Consider the following 21,516-nt stretch of genomic DNA (forward strand, 5'->3'; position numbering starts at 1 on the left):
GCCCGATGGGGGCTGATCCCAGGACCCCGGGATCATGACCTGAGCTGAAGGCAGACTGAGACTTAACAGTTGAGCCACCCAGGCGCCCAGAACTTTACTTTTCCTTCCTAGCAGGTAGCATCAGGCAGTGAGAAGAAGTTATTAGGCTTGAAGGAGAAAACGATTTGCCCAAATAGGAAGCCATTAGATGATGGGCCGATGGACCACATCTCACCTAAGGATCTAGGCTTTGAGGCCATTTCACTTTTTTCTTCCTACGAGGTAGATACATGTAGCTGCCCAGCCCCAACATGGCTTTTGGAGGAGTGGGACAGTAGAAGCCCATGTCTGGTGCCGAGACCGCGGGGCCTGCCTCAATGAAGCCACCGTTTATTGCAGATCCTGAGCTTGAAGAGGCGGCTGCAGGCGGTCCTCCCCCCGCACTTCCTGTAGCACTCCCGCTGCTTTGCACCCCATCCTCTGTCCCCTGTCGGAACGGGGAGGGATGTGTTTCTCAGGAGTACCTCTGCGATGGCAAGCCGGACTGTCAGGATGGCTCGGACGAAGGGGACTGTTTCCGGGTCTGCAACAGACCAGGTCTGTCTCTGTGCCAGGAATGCTGATTCAGCTTTGGGCACGTGGCGTTGATCACAATCACCCTCGCTTCCCCTAGGTAAATTGTAGCTGAAGGTCCCAGTCTGTCAGATTACAGTCTCTGCCAGTATCCATGTTATCACAGTTAAGTCAGATGTTTTACCAGGTGTAATTTTTAACTATTGCTTCCTTGCCTCCTCACGTTCGCTTAAGTGTTCCAATATTTGCCTCTCTAAAGGCTGAGCCATAAACCGACCTGAATGGACCACTTAGAACAGATTTGGCAGTGTTTTTCAACAAGCTGTTAAAGTCACCAAACCAATATGAGCCCTTATTCCTTGAACAACCTCGTTCAGCTTGCGAATTTAATTGACCTGAGCACTTTATTAAAGCTTGTTTATGGATTAGATAAGCTATAGAGCTCGAACAGTTAGGATGCAGTCCACCTGCCCCTCAAAGTCCAGGATGAGGGTGAGTTAATCTAACTTTAAACCTTCAGCGGGACTGAGTAGATGGCATGAGCCCTGGGTCCTTTCCACTTAAGGGGTCTTCCAGTGTCTGAACAGAAACCAGTGCATCGAGGAGAAATACCACTGCGATGGGGCTCAGCAGTGCTTGGATGGGTCTGATGAGCTGGGCTGCTGGAAGCCCACTGAAGATTGTTCTTTACGTTGTGACAACAAGACCTGCTGTATCCCCAAGAGCTGGCTGTGTGATGGCAAACGCAGACTGTTCTGACAAGAGAGATGAGCAAGGTACTTACCGTGCAACTCATTTATGGTTATGTTCTACGGGGTTGCCACCAACCCTGAATGAACAGATATCACATCATTGCTCATAGGAAAAATAGAAGGTGAGGTTTCTGAGAATCTCTCATGATGATATTTTTGTCAACTAATCAACATGTAATCTTGTTTTAGGTGTATTGCTGTTTAAAGACTACTTGATATACGTATTGTTGACTCATTAACATTGAAGTCACAGCCAACAGCATTATAACTCCTGCCCGAACAAAGCTTAACACATGTATTTGCTCTGTAAGGCAGCTCACAGGCATCTCGCACTAGGAACCTGAGACAGCGTTTCCGCACTACCCTTGGGGGCCCTTTTCAACTGCAGAATCCCCCTAAAGTACAGCGTGGGAAGTATGGCTCTAAATAGACCACAGAAAGGACACTTGTTTGCAGTGTGAGGACTGAAACGAGAAGGCAGAGCGTTGCCTTGTTCCATCTCAACTGGAAACATGCGCTAGGCAACGCAAGTGTTTTGCTGCTTTGTGTATGCTTATCTTCAAATGACTGTGGAAGTGTGGGAGCATGGATTTGGGGGGAGGGTTACGAATTTTGGCAAGTAGGTGAATGTGCAAATAATGAATCTGCAGATAACGAAGATGGACTGTCCTTACCACGAAGTTAGCAGACTGGGATGAAAGGGCCTGAGTTGGAGGGCTGTTGGAGATCATGGTACAAGACTTCCCTCTCTGTAACGAGATTCCCATTAGTGGAAAACCAGTCTACTTGACACAATGTTTCTTGAGCTAGAATCGACCCTCTTGAAGATTTTAATTTTGATCCTAGGTCTTCTCATGTGGTGGGCCATCCTTATTTTTAGATGTGATTGCTTTCCCCTCTTGTCAATGGGATACTCAATCTTCCTTTTTAGTCTTCCCAGTGACCTGTTTCAAGAACCTTAATCACATTGTAGGAATAGGGTAGAAGAGAGAATTTGGAGAATTGAAGTGGGAAGAGGAGGAGGCTTGGTGAAGTACCATGATAGATTTGAATACAGAGGCCACTGGGTAGCCAGACAATATCAGTGCACTCGGACTTACGAGAAGAACATCAGGAGGAGAGGCAGGAGGAAACCCCAAGTATAATTTACTTTTCAATGCGTATTTATGGTTTTGCCTAGGACCTGAGTTTTTTTTCTTGAGCCAAGTCAAGCAACTTCTGTCTGTAGGAACTGAGCCCAAGAACATAACATGTAGGGTATGCTGGATGTCATGAGAGACTTTCTCTCCTCATGGATGATGTTAAGGTCCTGGAGAAGAGCCCTACTCCTCACCCTACCCCGGGGTCCTTCGTGTGTCCCCTGCCTGTCCTCCCCGCCCTCATTCTCCAAGATGGGGTTTTTCTGGGCTAGCTTAGTAGGCCTTTTCTGGCCTAACACTATTCAAACCACCTTTGAGGGCTGGGGTTTAGTTCCCCAGGTGACAGCAGAAGACTGGAGAGTCTTCACAACGTTTCACATGCCTTCAGATGGCTTCCACATCTGGCTGAGTTCTTACTTAAAGCTTTGTTTTCCAGTTCATGTAGAATGCAGCGCCCCGGAATTTCGATGTGAGAACAGCCAGTGCATCTCGAACTCTCTGCGCTGTGATGGGAACCGAGACTGTGTGGACCACTCCGACGAGGACGGCTGTCCTGGGGCCTCGCCGCTGCAGTGCCCGTTGGGGGAGGTGAAGTGCCAGGGGAGTGGAGAGTGCGTGCCCGCTGCATGGCTCTGTGACCGGGACTTTGACTGTGAAGACGGGACCGATGAGCAGGTAGCGCACCCTTCTTCAGAAAAACTGATTTCTCCTCACAACCGCAACATGTGCCTTCCTTATAGAAAATGTGAGAAAACCCAAGAACAGAGAAGGCTCTCATCCCTACTGCCCAGAAAACCACTCATCATGACAACAAAGTGTCCAGAGTGATAAGAGCTCTTGTCGAAAGACAAATGTTTAAGAGGTTTTTATTGTAGGTTTGCAAGGGTTAGGTCTTCATGGCCGTGGTGTAAATGTCCCCCCAGAGATCTGCTCCGAAGCTCTGCCTCCCCATCACTGAGAAGTGCGCTGACCCTGCCACGCTGTGGGACATGCAGCCTGGCTTGAGTCCTGCTGCTTGCGTTTGACCTGAAGAAAGTACTAACTCCCTCATGTTCTTCCTCGTCTGTCAAATGGGTAGGAGATAGGCCTCGTGGTGCCTGAGGGGTTGAGAATGCATCTAAAGGTTCGGGGCTGTCAGCAGGGGCACAGATAGCCCCTCCCCTCCTCTAGTACATCCTGCCCCAGAGCCGAGTGTCCAAGTCAGGAGAGGTGCGAAGGATGCCGTAACGTTTAATGTGCTAGGGGCAGTTTTGAGATGGCAAAGGAATTCTTTTTTTTTTTTTTTAAGATTTTATTTATTTGAGAGAGAGAGAGCACGCATGAGCAGGGGCAGAGGGAAAGGGAGAGGCAGAGGGAGAAGCAGGGAGCCTGATGCAGGACTCGATCCCAGGACCCTGAGATCATGATCTGAGCTGAAGGCAGACGCCTAACCGACTGAGCCACCCAGGCGCCCCCAAGTGGCAAAGGAATTCTAAAGAAGGGTTCCAAGAGCACATTCTTTTTTTTTTTTTTTAAGATTTTATTTATTTTTATTTGAGAGAGAGAGAATGAGAGAGAGAGAGAGCATGAGAGGGGAGAGGGTCAGAGGGAGAAGCAGGCTCCTCGCCGAGCAGGGAGCCCGATGTGGGACTCGATCCCGGGACTCCAGGATCATGACCTGAGCCGAAGGCAGTCGCCCAACTGACTGAGCCACCCAGGCGCCCCTCCAAGAGCACATTCTTATGCCTAGATGTCTTAAATGAAGACGTCTTGGTTTGACAAAATAAGACCTTTCTTTTCACTTCACAGCCAGGTTCGCTTTACCCAGACCTCCTCACCTCAACTCTGGCTGCTGAAAACGTTTTTCTGAGTCTTGGGGCTTTCTCTGGCCTTGTTGCAGAAGGGACTCGAGCGTTGTCTTGTGAGCCAGGCTCGTTCTCCCTCCGAGAACCCCATCCTGGGCTCTGAGTGCGGGTGTTGCTGACCCAGTAACTGTCCCCTCAGGACTGTGACCCGGAGGAGCTTCGCTGTGGCCCCAGGCAGTGGTCCTATGCCGGCGGAGACCAGTGCGTGTCTGGCGTGTGGCGCTGTGATGGGCAGAGAGACTGTGAGGACGGCAGCGACGAGGCTGGGTGTAAGTGTGGGGGCGCCCATTGAAGGGAGGGGGCTTCCAGGGGCGCTGGCCGCTTGCTTCCTCTAGGCCTGAGAAGCCAGCTCAGCCAGCAAGTGCCACCAGCCCTGACATCCATTCCCTGACCAGGATGGAGGTGCCTGACTACATCCTTGCTGCGGGAGGGATGTTCAGGGTGGCGGGGAGCAGACTCTGAAAGTGGAAAGTCATCCTCTCCAGGCCCCCCCGCGAAGTGCCAGAGCTCTGAGTTCCAGTGCCGCTCCCACGGCTGCCTTGCCCTCCGCCTGGCGTGTGACGGGAAGGAGGACTGTGCCGACGGCTCCGATGAAGGTGGAACGTGCTCGCCGTCAGCATGCCGCCGAGCGCGGTGTCCCCACGCCTGCTACCAGTCCCCACACGGGTCTGTGAGTTCATGCAGCCAGGCTCACCAGCAGCTGTCAACTTGGTTCAGTGACGGGGGCAACCTCGTCAGGCAGGCTGGCCCCCACTGCTCGTGACGCCCTGAGTCTTAGGTGGCTGAGCTGTCCTGATCGGTCCTCTCGTGTCCGCGGAGCCCTTCCTGGCTCCTTCTGAGTCCCGTCAGGTTCCTTCCCTGTGTCGTGTCTCCTGGAGCTTTCCCACCCAGCCTCCAGAAGCCCCGCTGCTGTGAGCTCCGGGCGACACTTGGGACTAAGCCACACGTTTTTGTGGACGTCTCTTCCGTATGTGTATTTGGAATGTGACCTGCCCTTAAATCGAGGACTGCCCCGAGTTCTGGTCTAGCATTATTAGCTGGCTGAACATCGTGAACTTAACTCTGATGGGAAGGAGAAGGAAACAGTGTTCTGACGTCTGATCACGGTAACGTCTCTGTTGGCGGGCAGCCCGTTCAGTTCAGTCTCCTTGCCTCTTATCGATTCTGCTGGGGTTCTAGGCGTCCTGGGCTGAACTTGGATCCCTTCGTTAACTCAGGACCCACGGTGGTGGCCAGGGTGTGAGGTGTGCAGCAGCGTTGACAAGACTGAGAGAATGATGGTATTTTAAGTGAAATCGGTTCTAAGAACTTTTTTGTTTTGAGCTGCTGAAATCAAGCTCATCGCCATGTGCTTTTAATAGCAAGGTCAGGCCTTTTCGTCAAGGTTATGTCTCAGTGTCTTCAGGAAGTCTTAATGTTTTTGAAACCCATTCAGGTATGTGCTTGTGAGCAAGACTTCGAGCTGGGGAGCAGTGGCCAGGTCTGCAAAGATGTGGACGAGTGCGAGAAGCCGGGTAGTCAGCCTTGCAGTCAGACCCGTGTCAACACCCAGGGCTCCTACAGCTGCACCTGTCACCCTGGCTACTCGCTGGAGCCCGATGGCCACACCTGTAAAGCAACAGGTAAGCTGGAACCGGGATATCTCCTAAGCCCTGGGTCAGGAACTTCGAAGTCCTGAATCTCCCAGGAATACAAATGCAAACCTTCTTTCTCAAGTCTTAAATGCTCCCGCCTGCTTTCTGTCTGCCGAGCAAGCCTAGCACATTCTCCAGATCCCCTTTTTAAAGGCAGCAGTTCAGATGGAATTAGATCTGAAGGTGTCGACAGATAAGCCATCATGATGACAGAACCACGACTCTGGTTCCTGTAGCCACAGGTCAGCCTTACCTCAAGTTAGAATAAATGTCAGAAGTCTTGATAAGCCCTTCTTTCTAGCCCGCCTAGGCTTACATACTTAGTTAGAAATGGTTTTTTTTTTTTTTTTTTCCAATTTATGCTACTCATGCCTTGATTCTAAGTATCTTTAAACTGTGGGTATTAGCACAAGCATCACATTGAGGGGAGAAGCACCAGCCGGCTGGTGTCCCAGGCCTGGCAGTGAGAAGGCAAAGACTACTTTGTTCTCTTACTCCTTAGCCAGGGCTCAGTTCAACGTTCAGGCTCCGTAAGGCCACATGCTGAACACAGTTCTTATCTGGCAGGTACTGAACCAATCTTGCTGGTGGCGCTTCAGTTCAACCTCCTCCTCTATGGCTTGAGGAGCTTGAAGGAAGACATTCTGGCAACTGTAGACAAGAACGTGATGATTTTCTCTATTGACTATGACTTAGTGGGGCAGAAGATCTTCTGGACTGATCTCGATGCAGAAAGCATTAAGTGGATAAGTATGGACACAAAGAAGAAAGGGACCGTGGTGAAGGGTATGTGCCCTGTGTGGGCTTCATCCTGCCCTCATGAATGACACATAACATGAAAAATGGCCATTAACATTCTAAACATTGATTCAGTGAAATCTTCTTAATTAAAAGGGACCAAGGCCTGCTAGTGGGCTAGAAATGGAAAGCTGCATTGTTACCTCCGTAGACCACGCGAGTCAGCCAAACTCTCAGCCAGTGGCCGTTATTTCTAATGGTCATCTTCCTCCACAAATAGAACCTTGGAGGAACTTAAAGATTGCTCTGATGGAGATGCGTATACAGTTGTAAAATGAATTAACATGGTATTCAAGTCAGATGCCTATGAGCTGAAACCTAGTAAAAGCTGTAATGTAACCTAGATCCACGTGGTGAATGGTTTCTGCTCTCTCTTCAGGGATAAAGTCAGACTGTATAGCGGTCGACTGGATTGGGAGGAACCTCTACTGGGTGGATGGGACAGCTGGCCAGATTTTGGCAGTTCAGCTGACCACTGTGTGGAGAGGAAAATCCGAGCACACGATTGTCCTAGATGATGACTTGACTCAACCGCGGTCTTTGGCTTTAGATTCCCTAAATGGGTGAGTCTGGGGGTCAAAATGCCAGTCAAGTCTGGTGCTATTTTGGTTGTGTTCCCTCAACACAGAATGAGTAAAAAAAAAACCTATCTGACTTGACTTTAAAATCTTATGGTGATGTGGGTCAACCATACGTATAGTAATCTTAAAAGCTTCTGATAAAAGTTCTTTATTTCAGTGAGGTGAGATGTAGGTGTTCTCACTTGGTGGCCCACCTGTACTTTCTTCTGTGAAAATAATTCTCCATTCAGAGGTATATTTTTTTATGGCTTTAAATGGCAGGAGGAAGGAGAATGGAACTAGGGATAGGATGTATTTTTTTTTAAGATTTATTTATTTGAGAGAGAGAGAGAAAGTGCAAGCAGGGGGAGGGGCAAAGAGAGAATCCTCAAGCAGGCTCCCCACAGAGTGCAGAGCCCGACGCCTGGCTTGATCCCAGGACCCTGAGATCATGACCTGAGCTGAAATCAAGAGTCGGATGCTTAACTGACTGAACCACCCAGGCGCCCCAGGGTAGAGTTTAATTTACACTAACATGCTTGGTAGTAGTGGTGGAAATAATTGTGTGTTGTGGTTGAATCTAGGTTCTTGATCCAGAGTCCTTTCTCTTTGGAAAAGGCCAGGAACTTAGAGACAACATTTCCTAGCTGTCAGAGCCAAGCCCTCATTGGCGTGGCCATGTGTGTGTCAAATGTAAGAACAAGATGGAGCAAAACTTAGGACCGAAAGGTGACCCAGATTGGGTATGCTCTATCTGCTTTTCTCACCTTTTCAATGCCTACAACCAGGAATCTGTTACCATGGTCCTCAGAAAATTGACAGTCGTTTCTGAGGCATCTAATGGCCTTGGCTGTGACCAGTATTAAGGTCCGAGGTGCACATCTTCCCATAGAACCAGCCTGCTCTCTCTAGCCCAGGAGAGACTGGCAGGTTCCCTGGCTATTTTCCAGGCCCAGGAACTACTGTATTCCTTGGCTGCTTATAGCTGTCATGATATTTTATCCCCAAGTGATGACTAAACAAGCATCATAAGATTTCAAGGGAAACTCTCTTTTACTTCACAGTGTCACTTAAGGAATAGACCAAGTTTGAGGAAAAAATAATTGGGTTAGAAACCAGTGGTTTAGGGCGCCTGGGTGGCTCAGTTGGTTAAGCGACTGCCTTCGGCTCAGGTCATGATCCTGGAGTCCCGGGATCGAGTCCCACGTCGGGCTCCCTGCTCAGCGGGGGGTCTGCTTCTCCCTCTGACCCTCTCCCCTCTCGTGCTCTCTGTCTCTCATTCTCTCTCTCAAATAAATAAATAAAAAATCTTAAAAAAAAAAAAAGAAATCAGTGGTTTAAGGGATGAATCGATATTGTCTGTGAGGCAATACTTTAAAGCTGACTTTTATCCGCACAGGTTAATGTACTGGTCTGAAATTGGAGGAGAACCTCAAATAGAACAAGCTGGGATGGATGGTAGCAGCAGAAAAATCCTCGTCAGTCAAGGTCTTGGCTGGCCAACCAGCCTGGCTCTCGACCGGTTGAGCTGGCAGATATTCTGGTCTGATGACAAATTTCACTGTATCGGCTCTGCTCATCTGGATGGTACTGGAGTTCGTGTGAGTATTCCTTGGTATTAGGCTGTGTGTGATGTCTTATGCCTTGTACAAAACTCATCCCAGAAACCTCATCATCCCCATTTTAGATGTTGCAGCTAACGCAAATCAAGCGCCCCTTTTCAGTCGCTGTGTTCGAAGATGAAGTCTTCTGGTCTGAGATGAAGACGCGAACAGTACAGCGCATGAAGAAGACCACAGGCAAGAACAGAGCTGTCCTCATCAAGCGTTCCCAACAGCCTCATGGACTCAAGGTCCACTGTGTACTCTTCAAAATATCCCCCTAATTCTCCCGGAAAAGGCTACGTGTATGAGCTTCCCAAGTACAAACTGTAGTGACCTCCTTCCATCATGATTAAAAAGCAAGATTTATTCATTTGCTGTTTGTAAGGATTCAGGAATGCATAGTGACATCCAGCTACTCTCTTGCAGATAATGCACGAAGTGCTCCAGCCCAAGTCTCCTAATCCTTGTCTGGACGCTGGCTGTTTTCACTTGTGCCTTCTGAGCCCGCGATCCAAGGGGAGCTGTCATTGCCCAGTGGGACTCCTGCTGGCGGATGATGGCATCACCTGTGTTCCGCTCGAGGAGTCTGCATTTCTGTTCCTCGTGTTGCCCACAGTTATCATGCAGGTACTCTTCCGTAGCCTTACTCACATGTCTGTGCCTGGGCTGTGGTCTGTTTCAGAACTGAGTAATTAGAATTCTCCAGGCACAGTGATATATAGTAAGGGCCCTGGCCCTTGGAGTAGTCTTTTTTTTTAATTTTTTAATTAATCCTTTTAATGTAATCACTACACCCAACGTCAGTCTCAAACTCACAACCCTAAGATCAAGAATTGCATGCTCTACTGATCAAGCCAGCCAGGCGCTCCCCCGCCCCCCCCCCCAGAATATTCTTCAAAAACAACTTAAATTTTAGTATTTACTGTGTGCTGGGAGCTATCGTGACCAAAATAAAGGGGCTATGTGCTAAAGACTCCTTGAGAACTAGTATGCCAGAGCTAGGTTAGGGATCTGAGATATGGTTCATCTAGTGTAGTTGTCCAAGCATCTCACTGATGATATAGAGTAGTTCTAAATCCAAGCAACTCAACTGGGTTCTAGCCTGGTGAGGGGGAAGTACATTTTATGAGGGAGCTTTTCTTAAGTCATAGGAGATACCAACAAACAAGTCACTTCTAACTTCTACTATATAGAGGACTTATCAACTTGGGCACTTTAAAATGACAAATGTTGGGGTTGGAGGATTGACTTCAGTTTCAGTAAGATACTACTAGTAGAGTTTCATTTAAAGGCGAGGGCCTTTCATATATAAATGTAGCCAAACAACACATTGTACACCTTAAACTTAGACAAATGTTATTATGTCAATTATAGCTTAAACACTTACAAAAGAAAGGGGAGGGCATTTAACAAAGGAGTCAATCTCTGAAACATGTGGATTCAAGGACTTTTGGGTGCTTAAAACTCTAGGAAGGGAGAGAAATAATGGCTATCTCTTTTTAGATGATAAATTCAGGTTTTCATATATTCTAAATATTGTCACATTAATGCAAAATTAAGATGAAGAATTACACTAGATTCAGCTGGTGCCATCCACCTAATTTTTTTCCCCATAGATTTATCTGAAAAATCTAGAAGCTTTACTAGGATAACCAACTTTACCCGAACATAGGATACTTCCCTTTACCAATGTGAAACAGCTTGCATCCCTGGACTACATAGTCCAGGAAAAGGCTCTCTACCTTTCAGAGTTGGATAATGGTTATATCAGGCTATTGAGGCTCAAAGAATCTGGAAAACTCTCTTGGAGGAAAATCATACCTGTGGAGGGAACAGTGATCGGCCTTGCTGTGGACTGGTTGAGTGGAAACATATATTGGATTGACAGTGAGAATCCTCACATCAATGTAGCTTCCTCAAAAGGCCAGTATCCCACTGTCCTGGTCAGTGAAAATCTCTACCGCCCAACCTCTGTTGCGCTGCACCCACCCTCTGCAGTCATGTGCTTTGTGGACCTGGGTGCCCAGGATGATGGTAGGCGTGGGTCCAGCATTGAATGTGCCTCCATGGACGGCAGCAGGAGGAAGGTGCTGTGGCAGAAATCCCAGGTCCCTGAGGGCCTGACCTTTTCGGATTCAGGAACCCGAGTTTACTGGGCTGATACTGGTAAGCAATTATAACACACCCTAACCGTGAGTCTGAAGGACTTTGACCAGAGTGAAGTAGTGACGTTCTGCTTTCTGGTCTTCAGCCATGACTTCAAACAGCTTTTAGGTCTGAGTTTGCATATTCTACACCACCTTCCAAACAAACCCAGTGATTCCCCATTCTGAGTAGAATGTAATAGCCCGAAGAATCATACAGGTGTCCCTTTGTGAAGGAATAAAATCGAGAACTTAACAAATGTGCATGAACAAATCTTTGGTGTATCACTGCTAGAGTAGAGTGAATGAAGAACTGTCCTTCAGAAAACACATGGTAGACAATGTCCTCCTGGAGGGGAGGCAAGACAAGATGCAAAGAGCTGTAGGATAGAGTGGAGCTGTGCAGGCTAAGTGAAATTAACTGAGCCTCTCTTTCCAGGGAGAGGACTCAGAGAGAGTATTCAACAAGATGGCTCTAGATACAGAGTGGACCGCAGAGGAATTGAGGGCCTTACCCTCCTTACATTTGGCCAAGGCATGATGTTCTGGATGACAATTGACGATGGTAGGTCTTATTCAACGTCTGATTGTCTTTGTGATCTGAATTTACTCTTGGGTCTCTAAAGCGAATCTGCTAATGCCTAGCACTGATCTTTGGCAAGGTCTTTCTTCTGGAAGAATAATTAAGCAACTTCCCTAATCTAACATGTATGTGTAACAGGGATTCTATGACTTGGGGAAGCTTTGACTTATTTGGTCGTTCTTTATCTATGAAGATGCTTAATCCTGTTCTGCCTGAGATTTCTGGCTTTCATCTGAGGTGCTCTTCTTTAGACATTGTGATGTGGTACCGAGAGAACTGGGCCAGGAATTGGAACCACGTAGTGTAACTGCACTGTCAGTAGCTATAACAGCTTACCTGTAAAATGAGGACAGTACTTGTCTCACTTGACCCAGTATATACACATATAAAAATACTGGGTGAACTACAGAATATTCTGTACTTGCAGGGTATTACTAGTATTTAAAGAGATTTGCCTAAACAGCAGTGTTGTAGTATGTTGTTTCTGGCTAGAGTCTAGATTTGGTGAAACTGGAAAATGCTATTTAAAATCTATCTCTTTAATATTTCCAAACGCTGGTCCATTGACCAGTTGGGCACAATTGCAAAAACAAGTTGTCAGATCCTACCCTCAGAGGTGCTAATTTATTAGGTATGTGGTGAGACCTTTGCTAACTTTTAAAATCCACTGGTGACACTTATTGCAGAAAGCCATTTTCATATATGTTCTAGAACAATGTTTAAAATCATTACCTATCATTTGCATGGACTACATTTAGGTGTCTCATGTCCTAATTATCTATCTTTGTATATCTGGATGTATATGAATGCTCAACATAACTTACACTTGACTTTATTTTAGAGGAAGGCATAGAACTAGTTTTCTTTGTCTTGAAATTTCTTCCCAGAAAAAAAAATTTAGAAAAACACATTTCTCTTCTGCAAAACCCTTGTTATTCAACTGGAGTTTCTGCAGATGGGTGACGGTTTTCATAGTGAGCAATTTTCTTTGCACAGGAAGTTGTCTTAAAATTAAAATTTGCTTTTCTTAAAAGTATTTAAAATTTGCTTTTCTTAATGATTGTTCACTGGCTTTTGTTTCAGCCCAGATCACTAAAGTTTGGTACAGCAAGGCAGAACTTTCAGAAAACCAGTGGTTCCAAATAGACCAGAAGATTGTGGATTTAAAAGTTTATAGTAAACTTCGTCAACAGGGTAAGCAACTTTGCAATGATTACAACAACACTGAAGCCTGCTGAATTTCCCTGTGAAGGGGAATATCTCCTTGAAATGGCTTTGTATTTCCCACTAAATTATTTCTCTGGCAAGTTCTTACAGATCTGCATAACTCTCTTGTCTTTATGCAGTTATATATAGTATAGTTCTGGTATGTAATGAGTCCTGTTACTTTTCTAGGAGACAAAACAGTGGTAAATATTTGGGGCTGGAGTTTGGTATAATTTTAAGTTCTATTGTAGATGGAATTCATCTGTGGTATAATTGAAATTGCCTCTCAGCTCTGCAGTGGAACTAGTCTTTATTCTACTTATTGTCACTTGTATCTACTTGTGATGTTAACTAATCCTTGAAATACCAACTTGGGGGTACTCAGATGTTTTTCTCCAATGTTTGAGTAGAGTGATGATGGGCTTAGTTAAAGTAATAATATACAGTCTTTTCCTACTCAAGATGAACACGAACAATGTGAGCTCAAATGTTAACCACATCTACCACTACCATGGATGTTGAGTATATTGGTCTTAACGGCCATGTAGAGTATATTGGTCTTAAGTGAATGCTCCTCCATTTCTTTGTTTTGGAAAGCTAAACTTTGTAAACTAGTGTTAGTCATGCTTAAATTTCTGAAGTCTTGGCTTTTCGGAGAGAACCTTCTTCAGTGTGATTAATCATCCAAGTGATGATAATCTGTGGCTTAGTTCTGAGAGGCAGAAGGAGGGTCCTTGCCACTCTTGAGGTCCATTTTATCTGCGCTGTATATATACCTATTCCACAATTTCTGGAATATCTCAAAATAAGACCTTACTAGAAGTTAAAGATCTGAGCCTTGCAGAGCCACGGTCAGCTATAAATGGCTGACTTACTACTCAGATTCTTAGGGATAATAGACACCACAGCCTTCATGTTTTCATCTAAAGAGAGTTTTATTTCTGAGACCCTTCTAGTTTTGATGTTGGGTGCTTGGTATGAGGGGAAAGGAGAACTCACAATGGGGTCTTGGATGGGCCAGAGTTCAGATCAATTTTTATTAAGCTGGTCCCTTGTTTGAACTCCCAGCCTTCTAAAGCCATCCTTACCCATGAAGAAGAATCACCGATCACTTGGTACCTTGTTGACCAAAAGGAGTTAAACTGAAAAGCTATCCACTCTGGAAAAAACGGTTGGGTCCTGTAACTGATAGCGTATTTATAGAACATCTGCAAAAGACCCTTCTGAAACCATCTAAATCAATGGGTTTTTTTGGGGGTCGATCCACAGGTAGTAACAGCTGCTGAAAAGACAATGGAGGCTGCCGCCATGTGTGTTTACCCAACCCTGAAGGAGTGACTTGTAAATGTCCCAGTGGGCCCTACTTGGCTAACATAAGCCAATGTGTTGAAACTGTCCCATGCTCTGAGCCGTCCCAGTCCTGTAAGGATGGTCAGAAGTGCATTTCCATGGAGCAAGTTTGTGATGGTCATGCTGACTGTCTGGATGGATCTGATGAGCTGAGCTGTGAGTAATTCCTATCTAGGAGCCCACTGTTCATCACCATATATGATGTACTTTGAATATTTAATGAAATAATTCTTAATATCTCAATCTAATTCTTAATATCTAGTTATATAATATTCCTGAAGCTTTTATCCTCTTAATCATTGCCTTTTATTACTGGCATTTTTAAACTGAACAACATAAAACTTCTAACTATGGGCAATTGGCTATAGATTACATGGACGCCTTCTGGAAAGCTAATGTGCTCTCTGATTCAGTTTTAGAATGGGCAATATGATAGCTCCAAAGGGCTCAACAGTTTGTATGTTGTCTGAAGTAGCACTTATTTAACTAGATTTGATTCTGTCCATTTAAATTGATCACATAGTGAGCATAGCCCAGGAGGAGGGGGTGGGGTAAATGATTTAACCTGTCTTGGTTCAGTTCCCCCTTTATAATATGGAAATAGCACTTTCTAGGGGCGCCTTGGGTGGCTCAGTCGTTAAGCATCTGCCTTCGGCTCAGGTCATGATCCCAGGGTCCTGGGATCGAGCCCCACGTCGGGCTCCCTGCTCCGCGGGGAGCCTGCTTCTCCCTCTCCCAGTCCCTCTGCTTGTGTTCCTGCTCTCGCTATCTCTCTCTGTCAAATAAATAAATAAAATCTTAAAAAAAAAAAAAAGAAATGGCACTTTCTAACTCAAAGAGTTACGGAATACAAGAGAGTGTGAATAGAACTGCCATTTTAGCACAGACCATTGTCAAGTGACTTCCTAAATGCTGGCTAGTAGATGGTTGTTACAGAAATGCTGCTGCCGGATACCGCCTTCATGGAGGGGTGTTGTCATGGCCAGTCAGCTGAGCAACTGTGATATCCAATTCTCTGGTAGTCACTATCCTCAAATTCTACACTACTCCAGTGGTAGCCAAGTCATGTAAACCATGGAATTGAAGAAACCGTGGGCTCAGCCCCGAGACTTGTCATAACTAGTAAGGAAACAAACTGGAAAAGGAATCTTACAGTGAAGAGTGCTTACCGACTTCTCAACTTAAATCCTCATCTTCCTCAAAGCTGAGGAGTTGGAATACAAGTTGTTCCCCCTAATGACTTCATCTTAAATACAAAAGTTAATAGATTTCGATTCCCAGAGTTGATTCTCATGAATGAGGGTGGTTTTCTCAGAAGCCCCATGTTATAGTGACACTAGGAGGCAGGTCAGTGAGTGAGAAATGGATCGCCGTCCCCATCTGGTTTTAGTTTAGAACTAAACCGGAAGCCTAACCCACCCTCACGTGCTCTCCCATCCTGATGACCAGGAGTTGGCTCTACTCCTCAATAAGTATTTCACGCTGACTTGTACATGAAACTTTTTCGGGGGGGATGGTACTGAGCATATAAAGCTAGACTGCCTTCCTCTGTATATACCCAACTGTCAAGGACACCAAACTGCCCAGGAGTGGAAATGCTCCTGTAACACCAGCTTGAGGCAGAGGCAGCGGGTGGTTTTACTGGTAACACTGCTGCCTTCCCTCCCCGTAGTCTGGTCTTTGGTATTTTCGTATGGAACGATGCTTACGCCAACAATGATGGGAGATAGGGTCTTACATGCAAACCTAACTCTCAGATTGTTGGTTAGAAGCATCCTGTTGCCTACTCCCTCCTGCCCATTACTACCACCAAATCTGGTCCAAGATTTGCAGCTTATAGATCTCGTGAAACCAACAGTTTACTTGGACTAAAAAAAAAAAAAAATTTACAGATAAACATACATCTTAAAAATCTTTCTAGATATTTACCACTTAGGCCTACCATACTATGCTTTATAGAAGAAAATATTCTTGTAGCTGAGGAAATCTGCCATGGCTAAAACTGGGCATACCATCATTTAAAAATAGAGTGGTATGATAGACTGGTCCCGAAACCAAACATTTTAAGTGCCTTAGGATATGCAGTTTTTTAAAATATGTTTTTAATAGCTTTTTGGTTGGCCAAAAGGTAATGGTAATGATTTGATGATTTCATAAATTCAAACTTATCTGGTTAAGTCTTCTAGAGTTCTTGTTCTTCTGAAATCCTTTTTAACTGACAACTATATGTATATACTCACACTCATACCTGTTTCTGTAGGTACCTATCCAGATAAAACCCATTCAACACCAACATCTAAAAATGCAGAGGATAGAAAAAGGTCGACTCCAAAAGCTGCCCTACCTCTCCAAGCTACCAAGTCCACCAAGGCTAGATATCCGGGTCCAGAAGGGATGAGTTATCCTGTCAGAAAAACATTAATCCCTCCAATTCCTGCTAGAGAAAGCAAGACCCCAGAAACCAAGGAAAAAGGCGAGCTTGTGCAGCCCAAGGACTCACAGAGGGCAAAACATCTGCCCTGTAGCACGGATTTCTGTAATGGGAGGGGAATCTGCACAATGGTAGGCGAGCTGAGGAAGTGCCGCTGTCCCGATGGAATATGGCGGGGAGTTCTGTGAAGAGCCAGCTCATGGACCTGCCCCTGGCTACATCGCCCTCAGCTTAACCATTGTCTTACCAGTTGTGCTAGTCGCTCTGGGAGCATTTGTCTGTTTCAGAAGGGAACACAAATTAAAAAGGTGAGCAGCTCTTAATGTCCTCATGGGAGAGTTCATTTCAAAGAAGGCTTATAGGATTAGTGGGGTTAGAGGTATGACTCTTCCCCTAAGAACCTGTCCTCTGAGGAAAGATTTAGGGGATGAAGCAGATGACCCGGAGAGACAACAGAGGCCACCTCTTTGAACCCCGGGACAAATGCTATTGTAAGGGATAGGAGGCCTTCGTGCAGGTGAAATCTGCCCCAGCAGCAGCCAGTGGCTCAGTTGCAGGGATGAAGTGATGGGATTCTTTACCAACGAGGCAGAATTCGTGCCAGTGACTGGAGAAAAAAATTCAGAGATGGGTTAGTTTGCCGGGGCTGCTATAACGAACACCACAGACTGGGTTTCTTATTTATTTATTTATTTTTATTCTTATGTTAATCCCCATACATTACATCATTAGTTTTAGATGAAGTGTTCCATGATTCATTGTTTGTGCATAACACCCAGTGCTCCATGTAGAATGTGCCCTCCTCAATACCCACCACCAGGCTAACCTATCCTCCCACCCCCCTCCCCTCTAGAACCCTCAGTTTGTTTTTCAGAGTCCATCGTCTCTCATGGTTCGTCTATCCCTCCGATTTCCCCCGCTTCATTCTTCCCCTCCCGCTACCTTCTTCTTCTTCTTTTTTTTTCTTAACATATATTGCATTATTTGTTTCAGAGGTACAGATCTGAGATTCAACAGTCTTGCACAATTCACAGCACTTACCAGAGCACATACCCTCCCCAGTGTCTATCACCCAGTCACCCCATCCCTCCCACCCCACCCCCCACTCCAGCAACCCTCAGTTTGTTTCCTACAATTAAGAATTCCTCATATCAGTGAGATCATATGATACATCAGACTGGGTTTCTTAAACAACGGATTTATTTTCTTCGTTCTGGATGCTGGGAGTCTGAGATCAGTGTGTCTGTGGGATTGGTTTCTCCTTGAATTATAGATGCAGACTTCTCCCTGTGTCTTCACATGGTCTTCCTCTGTACATGTCTGTGTCCTAATCTCTTCTTATGAGGACACCAGTCATATTGGATTAGGGCCCAAACTGATGAACTCATTTTAGCATAATTACCTCTTTAAAGACTCTATCTCCAAAAAAGGGTTACACTCTGAGGTACTCGAGAGTAGGCCTTCAACATACTAATTTGGAGGGGATACAACTCAGCCCATAGCAGGAGGTGAAATGAACTCGGGAAAGATTTAAAGCAAACACATTAAGTTTTGCCCGAGAGCAAGAGAGATTAAAGAAACAAACAAGAATAACAAAATGCTGGCTTAGAGTAGGAATGATGACAAAAGTGGTTTTAGTATAAGAAATTATAGTAACGGAAGACACTGATTAGGTTACACATGCTGGTTAGGGTCCACTCATATGCTGAGAAGGGACATTAGCAGCCTATGTATCGAAAAATAGAGAGACAGCTCTGTCCAGCACTCACAGACTGAAGAAAAAGGCGAGGAGAAATGGTGTATCTTTGGCCAAGGTAACCCTGGTTAATAGATTACTAATGTTAAGACGGACTGAAATGCCACCCATGGGGTTTTGATGGTCACCTCAGGTCTTTCTACCACATTAATCTGGTTTCTTAGCTCACCTGCATCCAATCGCCACTAACTTGTCCTTGGATTCTGTTCTGCTTAACCCCAATTAGTAGAGTCCCCCAGTTGAGAAGATGGATTATTTTGGAAGTTGAGTGAATGCCTAGTAACAAATCATAATTGACTCAAGTATCACCCGTTCTAGGTCATTTGATTCATTCAAAAGACAGAACATAATTCCCATAACAATAGCCTTTGATAGGGGTTGAGCTGGCCCTTTCCAACCATCCACCCATCCCAGCTTCAACCTCAAGGAACAACTCTTTTTTTTTTTTTTGGAACAACTCTTTTTGACTCTGTTTCTTTGATTCTTAGAAATAGTGCATCAGCATCAAAAAATTCGACCCGCCATAAAGAAAATGGCCAAGAAGAGGAGAATCTAATGAATAGTGAGACTTTGGTCAACGAAGCCTATGATGAGCAGGTATGCCTGGGAAGTGTCTTTGAGGAAAAGAGATTGTGAGATACAGCTAAAGAATGCCCCTTCTGAAAAATCCCAGCTGGTTGAAAGTAGGCAGTGTTAACTTACAGAGCTTTTTGTAATGGGTGAATGATGCTATTATGTGTATCAAATGAATTGTTCAGTAACTTGTTTATCTTTAGACTCTGTTCAATCTCTAGTTCAAACCCAAGTGAAATGCACATGAAATAGTAATCAAGACATTCAGCTGTTGATGAACTGCCACAAGGGGCTCAGTCCTATGGTGGGGTGGGATGTTATTAGGGTTAGTTGGAGTTACCCCTAAAATTATGTCCCCCTGTGATCTCTCCTAACCTCTCCATCACTCAACCACCTCTGTGTTTTGCTTTGTTTTAATGTAGTGTGTATTCAGGGGCATCTGACTGGCTCAGTCAGTAGAGCATGTGACTCCTGATCTCAGGGTCATGAGTTCAAGCCCCACATTGGGCATAGAGCTTATTTTTAAAAAATAAATCAATAAATAAGAATTAAAAAATATATATATATATTAAGGGGCGCCTGGCTGGCTCAGTCAGTGGAGCATGTGACTCTTGATCTAGAGTTTGTGAGCTCATGCCCCATGTTGTGTATAGAAATTACTTAAAAATAAAATCTTTAAAAACAAAACAAAGCCAAAAAAACTATCGTAGTGCATATTCTCTAACTTCAAGTCTCTTTTCCTACAGGAATTGTTAACTTTACAAAGTGACTAACCTGATAAAAAAGGAGCTGAAACATCTCAATAAAAATTGTTTAGACGTTGCACTGTGTACTGTTTTAACGTCTGTAACTATGTGCTGAAATGGTAACTTATTAAAATAACTGCTTTTTAAATTGGAGGAGGTCATCCAGGTGACTGAATAGTCACAGGCGGGGTCTGATTTCAGCACAGGCTCTGTGTGATTTAGGTTAGGGTTCACCTGCAGAAACTGTCGAATCCCAGCGTGCCTGGCCCAGTGCTAGTCAGAGGTTCTGGATTTGAATCTTGGCTCTGTCGCTAACTTTGAGGTGTACTTAATTGCTCTGAACCGGCTTCTTCATCTTACAGAAGGGAATGATCTCTCTTAAACCTTTACCTCTCAGGTAAAGGTCAAGTTTCTGCAGTGTAGCCAGTGTTCAAGTATTAGTTTTTTATCACTCCCTCTAGATACGTTTTATTACAAAGTTAGTACTCGCTTTTGTTGGAACTTTATAAAAACAGTTTTTCTTACACTCTCCTTTGATTCTAAAACTAAGTACAGTTGACCTTGAACAACACAGGTTTGAACTGCATGGGTCCACGTATGTGCAGGTTGTTTCAGTCAGTACGTACAATACTGTGAGTGTATTTTCTCGTGATTTTCTTAGTAATATTTTCTTTTCTCTAGCTTACTTTATTGTCAGAATATAGTATATAATACATATACAAAATATGTGTTAATCGACTGTTATGGGTAAGGCTTCTGGTCAACAGTAGGCTGTTAAGTTTTGGGGGAGTCAAGTTATATGTGGATTTTCTACTGCAGTGGGTCGGTGCCCCAACCCCTGTCTGCCCAAGGATCGACTGTACAGGTGAATCCACTTTACTGATCTAGAAACTCAGACAAGTGATTTGTTTAAGACTTGAAGTCAAGTGGGTAGACACTGGGAGCCTCAACATAGCGTTGCAGGTATGGACTGGGGTTCATCTTAATGAGCTCTTGCCTGCTGGGGAAACACGCAGATGCTACTTAGATCCCAGACTCCCTTTGACCCTCCAGATGACATCTTATTTCATACTCTTAGGTAAGGAATCAAGGGCACTGAATTTGTGATGGGAGATGGGTGACAGGAGTGTTGTCTAAAATTCAATAGCAACCTTGGGCAAATCACTTAATCATGAAACTGTTTCCCCAATGAGAACAAAGGATCAACAGAACCTACATCAAGCCAATGGATCACTGCTTGAAAATACAAAAATGCCTGTGCACTGCTTAGTGCATGGGACCAGAGGCTGAGAACCTAAGTCCAAATTGTAAGCACGACTTGACTTGGAAGTCTTTTCTTGCTTGGATTTTTTTCTAGACTCTTCATAGTTTCTTGCAGAATGCGTTTGTGTAGGCTACCAGGCGTAAAGAGAAATCCTAAGCTTATTACTGTCGGTATGGTACATAAAATCGACTGTGCTTTGCAGTCAAGTATAAAAATTCCCAAGCACAGATCAATGTGACCGGAAAAGCAAATGCTGGCGGCTCCGCCCTTCCTGAGGCTGGGAGACACACGACCGGGAGTTCAGCTTCCTCCCGCGCTTAGCTGTGTTTGAGAGAAACCCTTTCAGCACCGGAGCGCCTGAGACCCCTCTCCGCCACAGAGGGACTCTTTGGTTTCCCTTGCCACCTCTCCCAAGAACCATCTCCCGGCCAAGCTGGCCCTTGGCAAGGCTCTCCCTCCATCTGCGGAAAAGTGAGTAAAAAAGACATGCGAGTCTGGCTTGAAAACATGCACGAATGACAGTGCAGCAGCATTATCACTTTGTCCAGATACACGTTAGCTGTCGCCTTCACCTCCTTCA

The 21,516-nt window shown here is 45.1% G+C and overlaps 2 protein-coding genes across 2 annotated transcripts; both read left to right on the forward strand.

Annotated features, from left to right (window-relative positions):
- The first annotated feature begins 112 nt into the window (after window positions 1-112).
- On the forward strand, window positions 113-9,237 carry LOC123847895 (very low-density lipoprotein receptor-like). Its single transcript, XM_045879759.3, has 10 exons — window positions 113-576; window positions 1,118-1,328; window positions 2,880-3,118; window positions 4,427-4,556; window positions 4,773-4,883; window positions 5,723-5,909; window positions 6,489-6,707; window positions 7,099-7,282; window positions 8,679-8,880; window positions 8,967-9,237. The coding sequence occupies exons 3-10, from the start codon at window positions 3,111-3,113 to the stop codon at window positions 9,162-9,164; spliced, it is 1,239 nt and encodes a 412-aa protein (XP_045735715.1). The 5' UTR covers window positions 113-576; window positions 1,118-1,328; window positions 2,880-3,110; the 3' UTR covers window positions 9,165-9,237.
- A 6-nt stretch (window positions 9,238-9,243) lies between these two features.
- Window positions 9,244-19,748, forward strand: LOC123847896 (low-density lipoprotein receptor-related protein 1B-like). Its single transcript, XM_045879760.2, has 7 exons — window positions 9,244-11,049; window positions 11,467-11,592; window positions 12,694-12,804; window positions 14,086-14,322; window positions 16,427-16,905; window positions 18,842-18,950; window positions 19,673-19,748. The coding sequence occupies exons 1-4, from the start codon at window positions 10,884-10,886 to the stop codon at window positions 14,100-14,102; spliced, it is 420 nt and encodes a 139-aa protein (XP_045735716.1). The 5' UTR covers window positions 9,244-10,883; the 3' UTR covers window positions 14,103-14,322; window positions 16,427-16,905; window positions 18,842-18,950; window positions 19,673-19,748.
- The last annotated feature ends 1,768 nt before the right edge of the window (window positions 19,749-21,516 follow it).

The sequence above is a fragment of the Mirounga angustirostris genome, unplaced genomic scaffold (genome assembly GCF_029215605.1).
Source record: "Mirounga angustirostris isolate CCGP_5_RB_7025 unplaced genomic scaffold, mMirAng1.0.hap1 SCAF_2, whole genome shotgun sequence".
Taxonomy (NCBI): Eukaryota; Metazoa; Chordata; class Mammalia; order Carnivora; family Phocidae; genus Mirounga; species Mirounga angustirostris.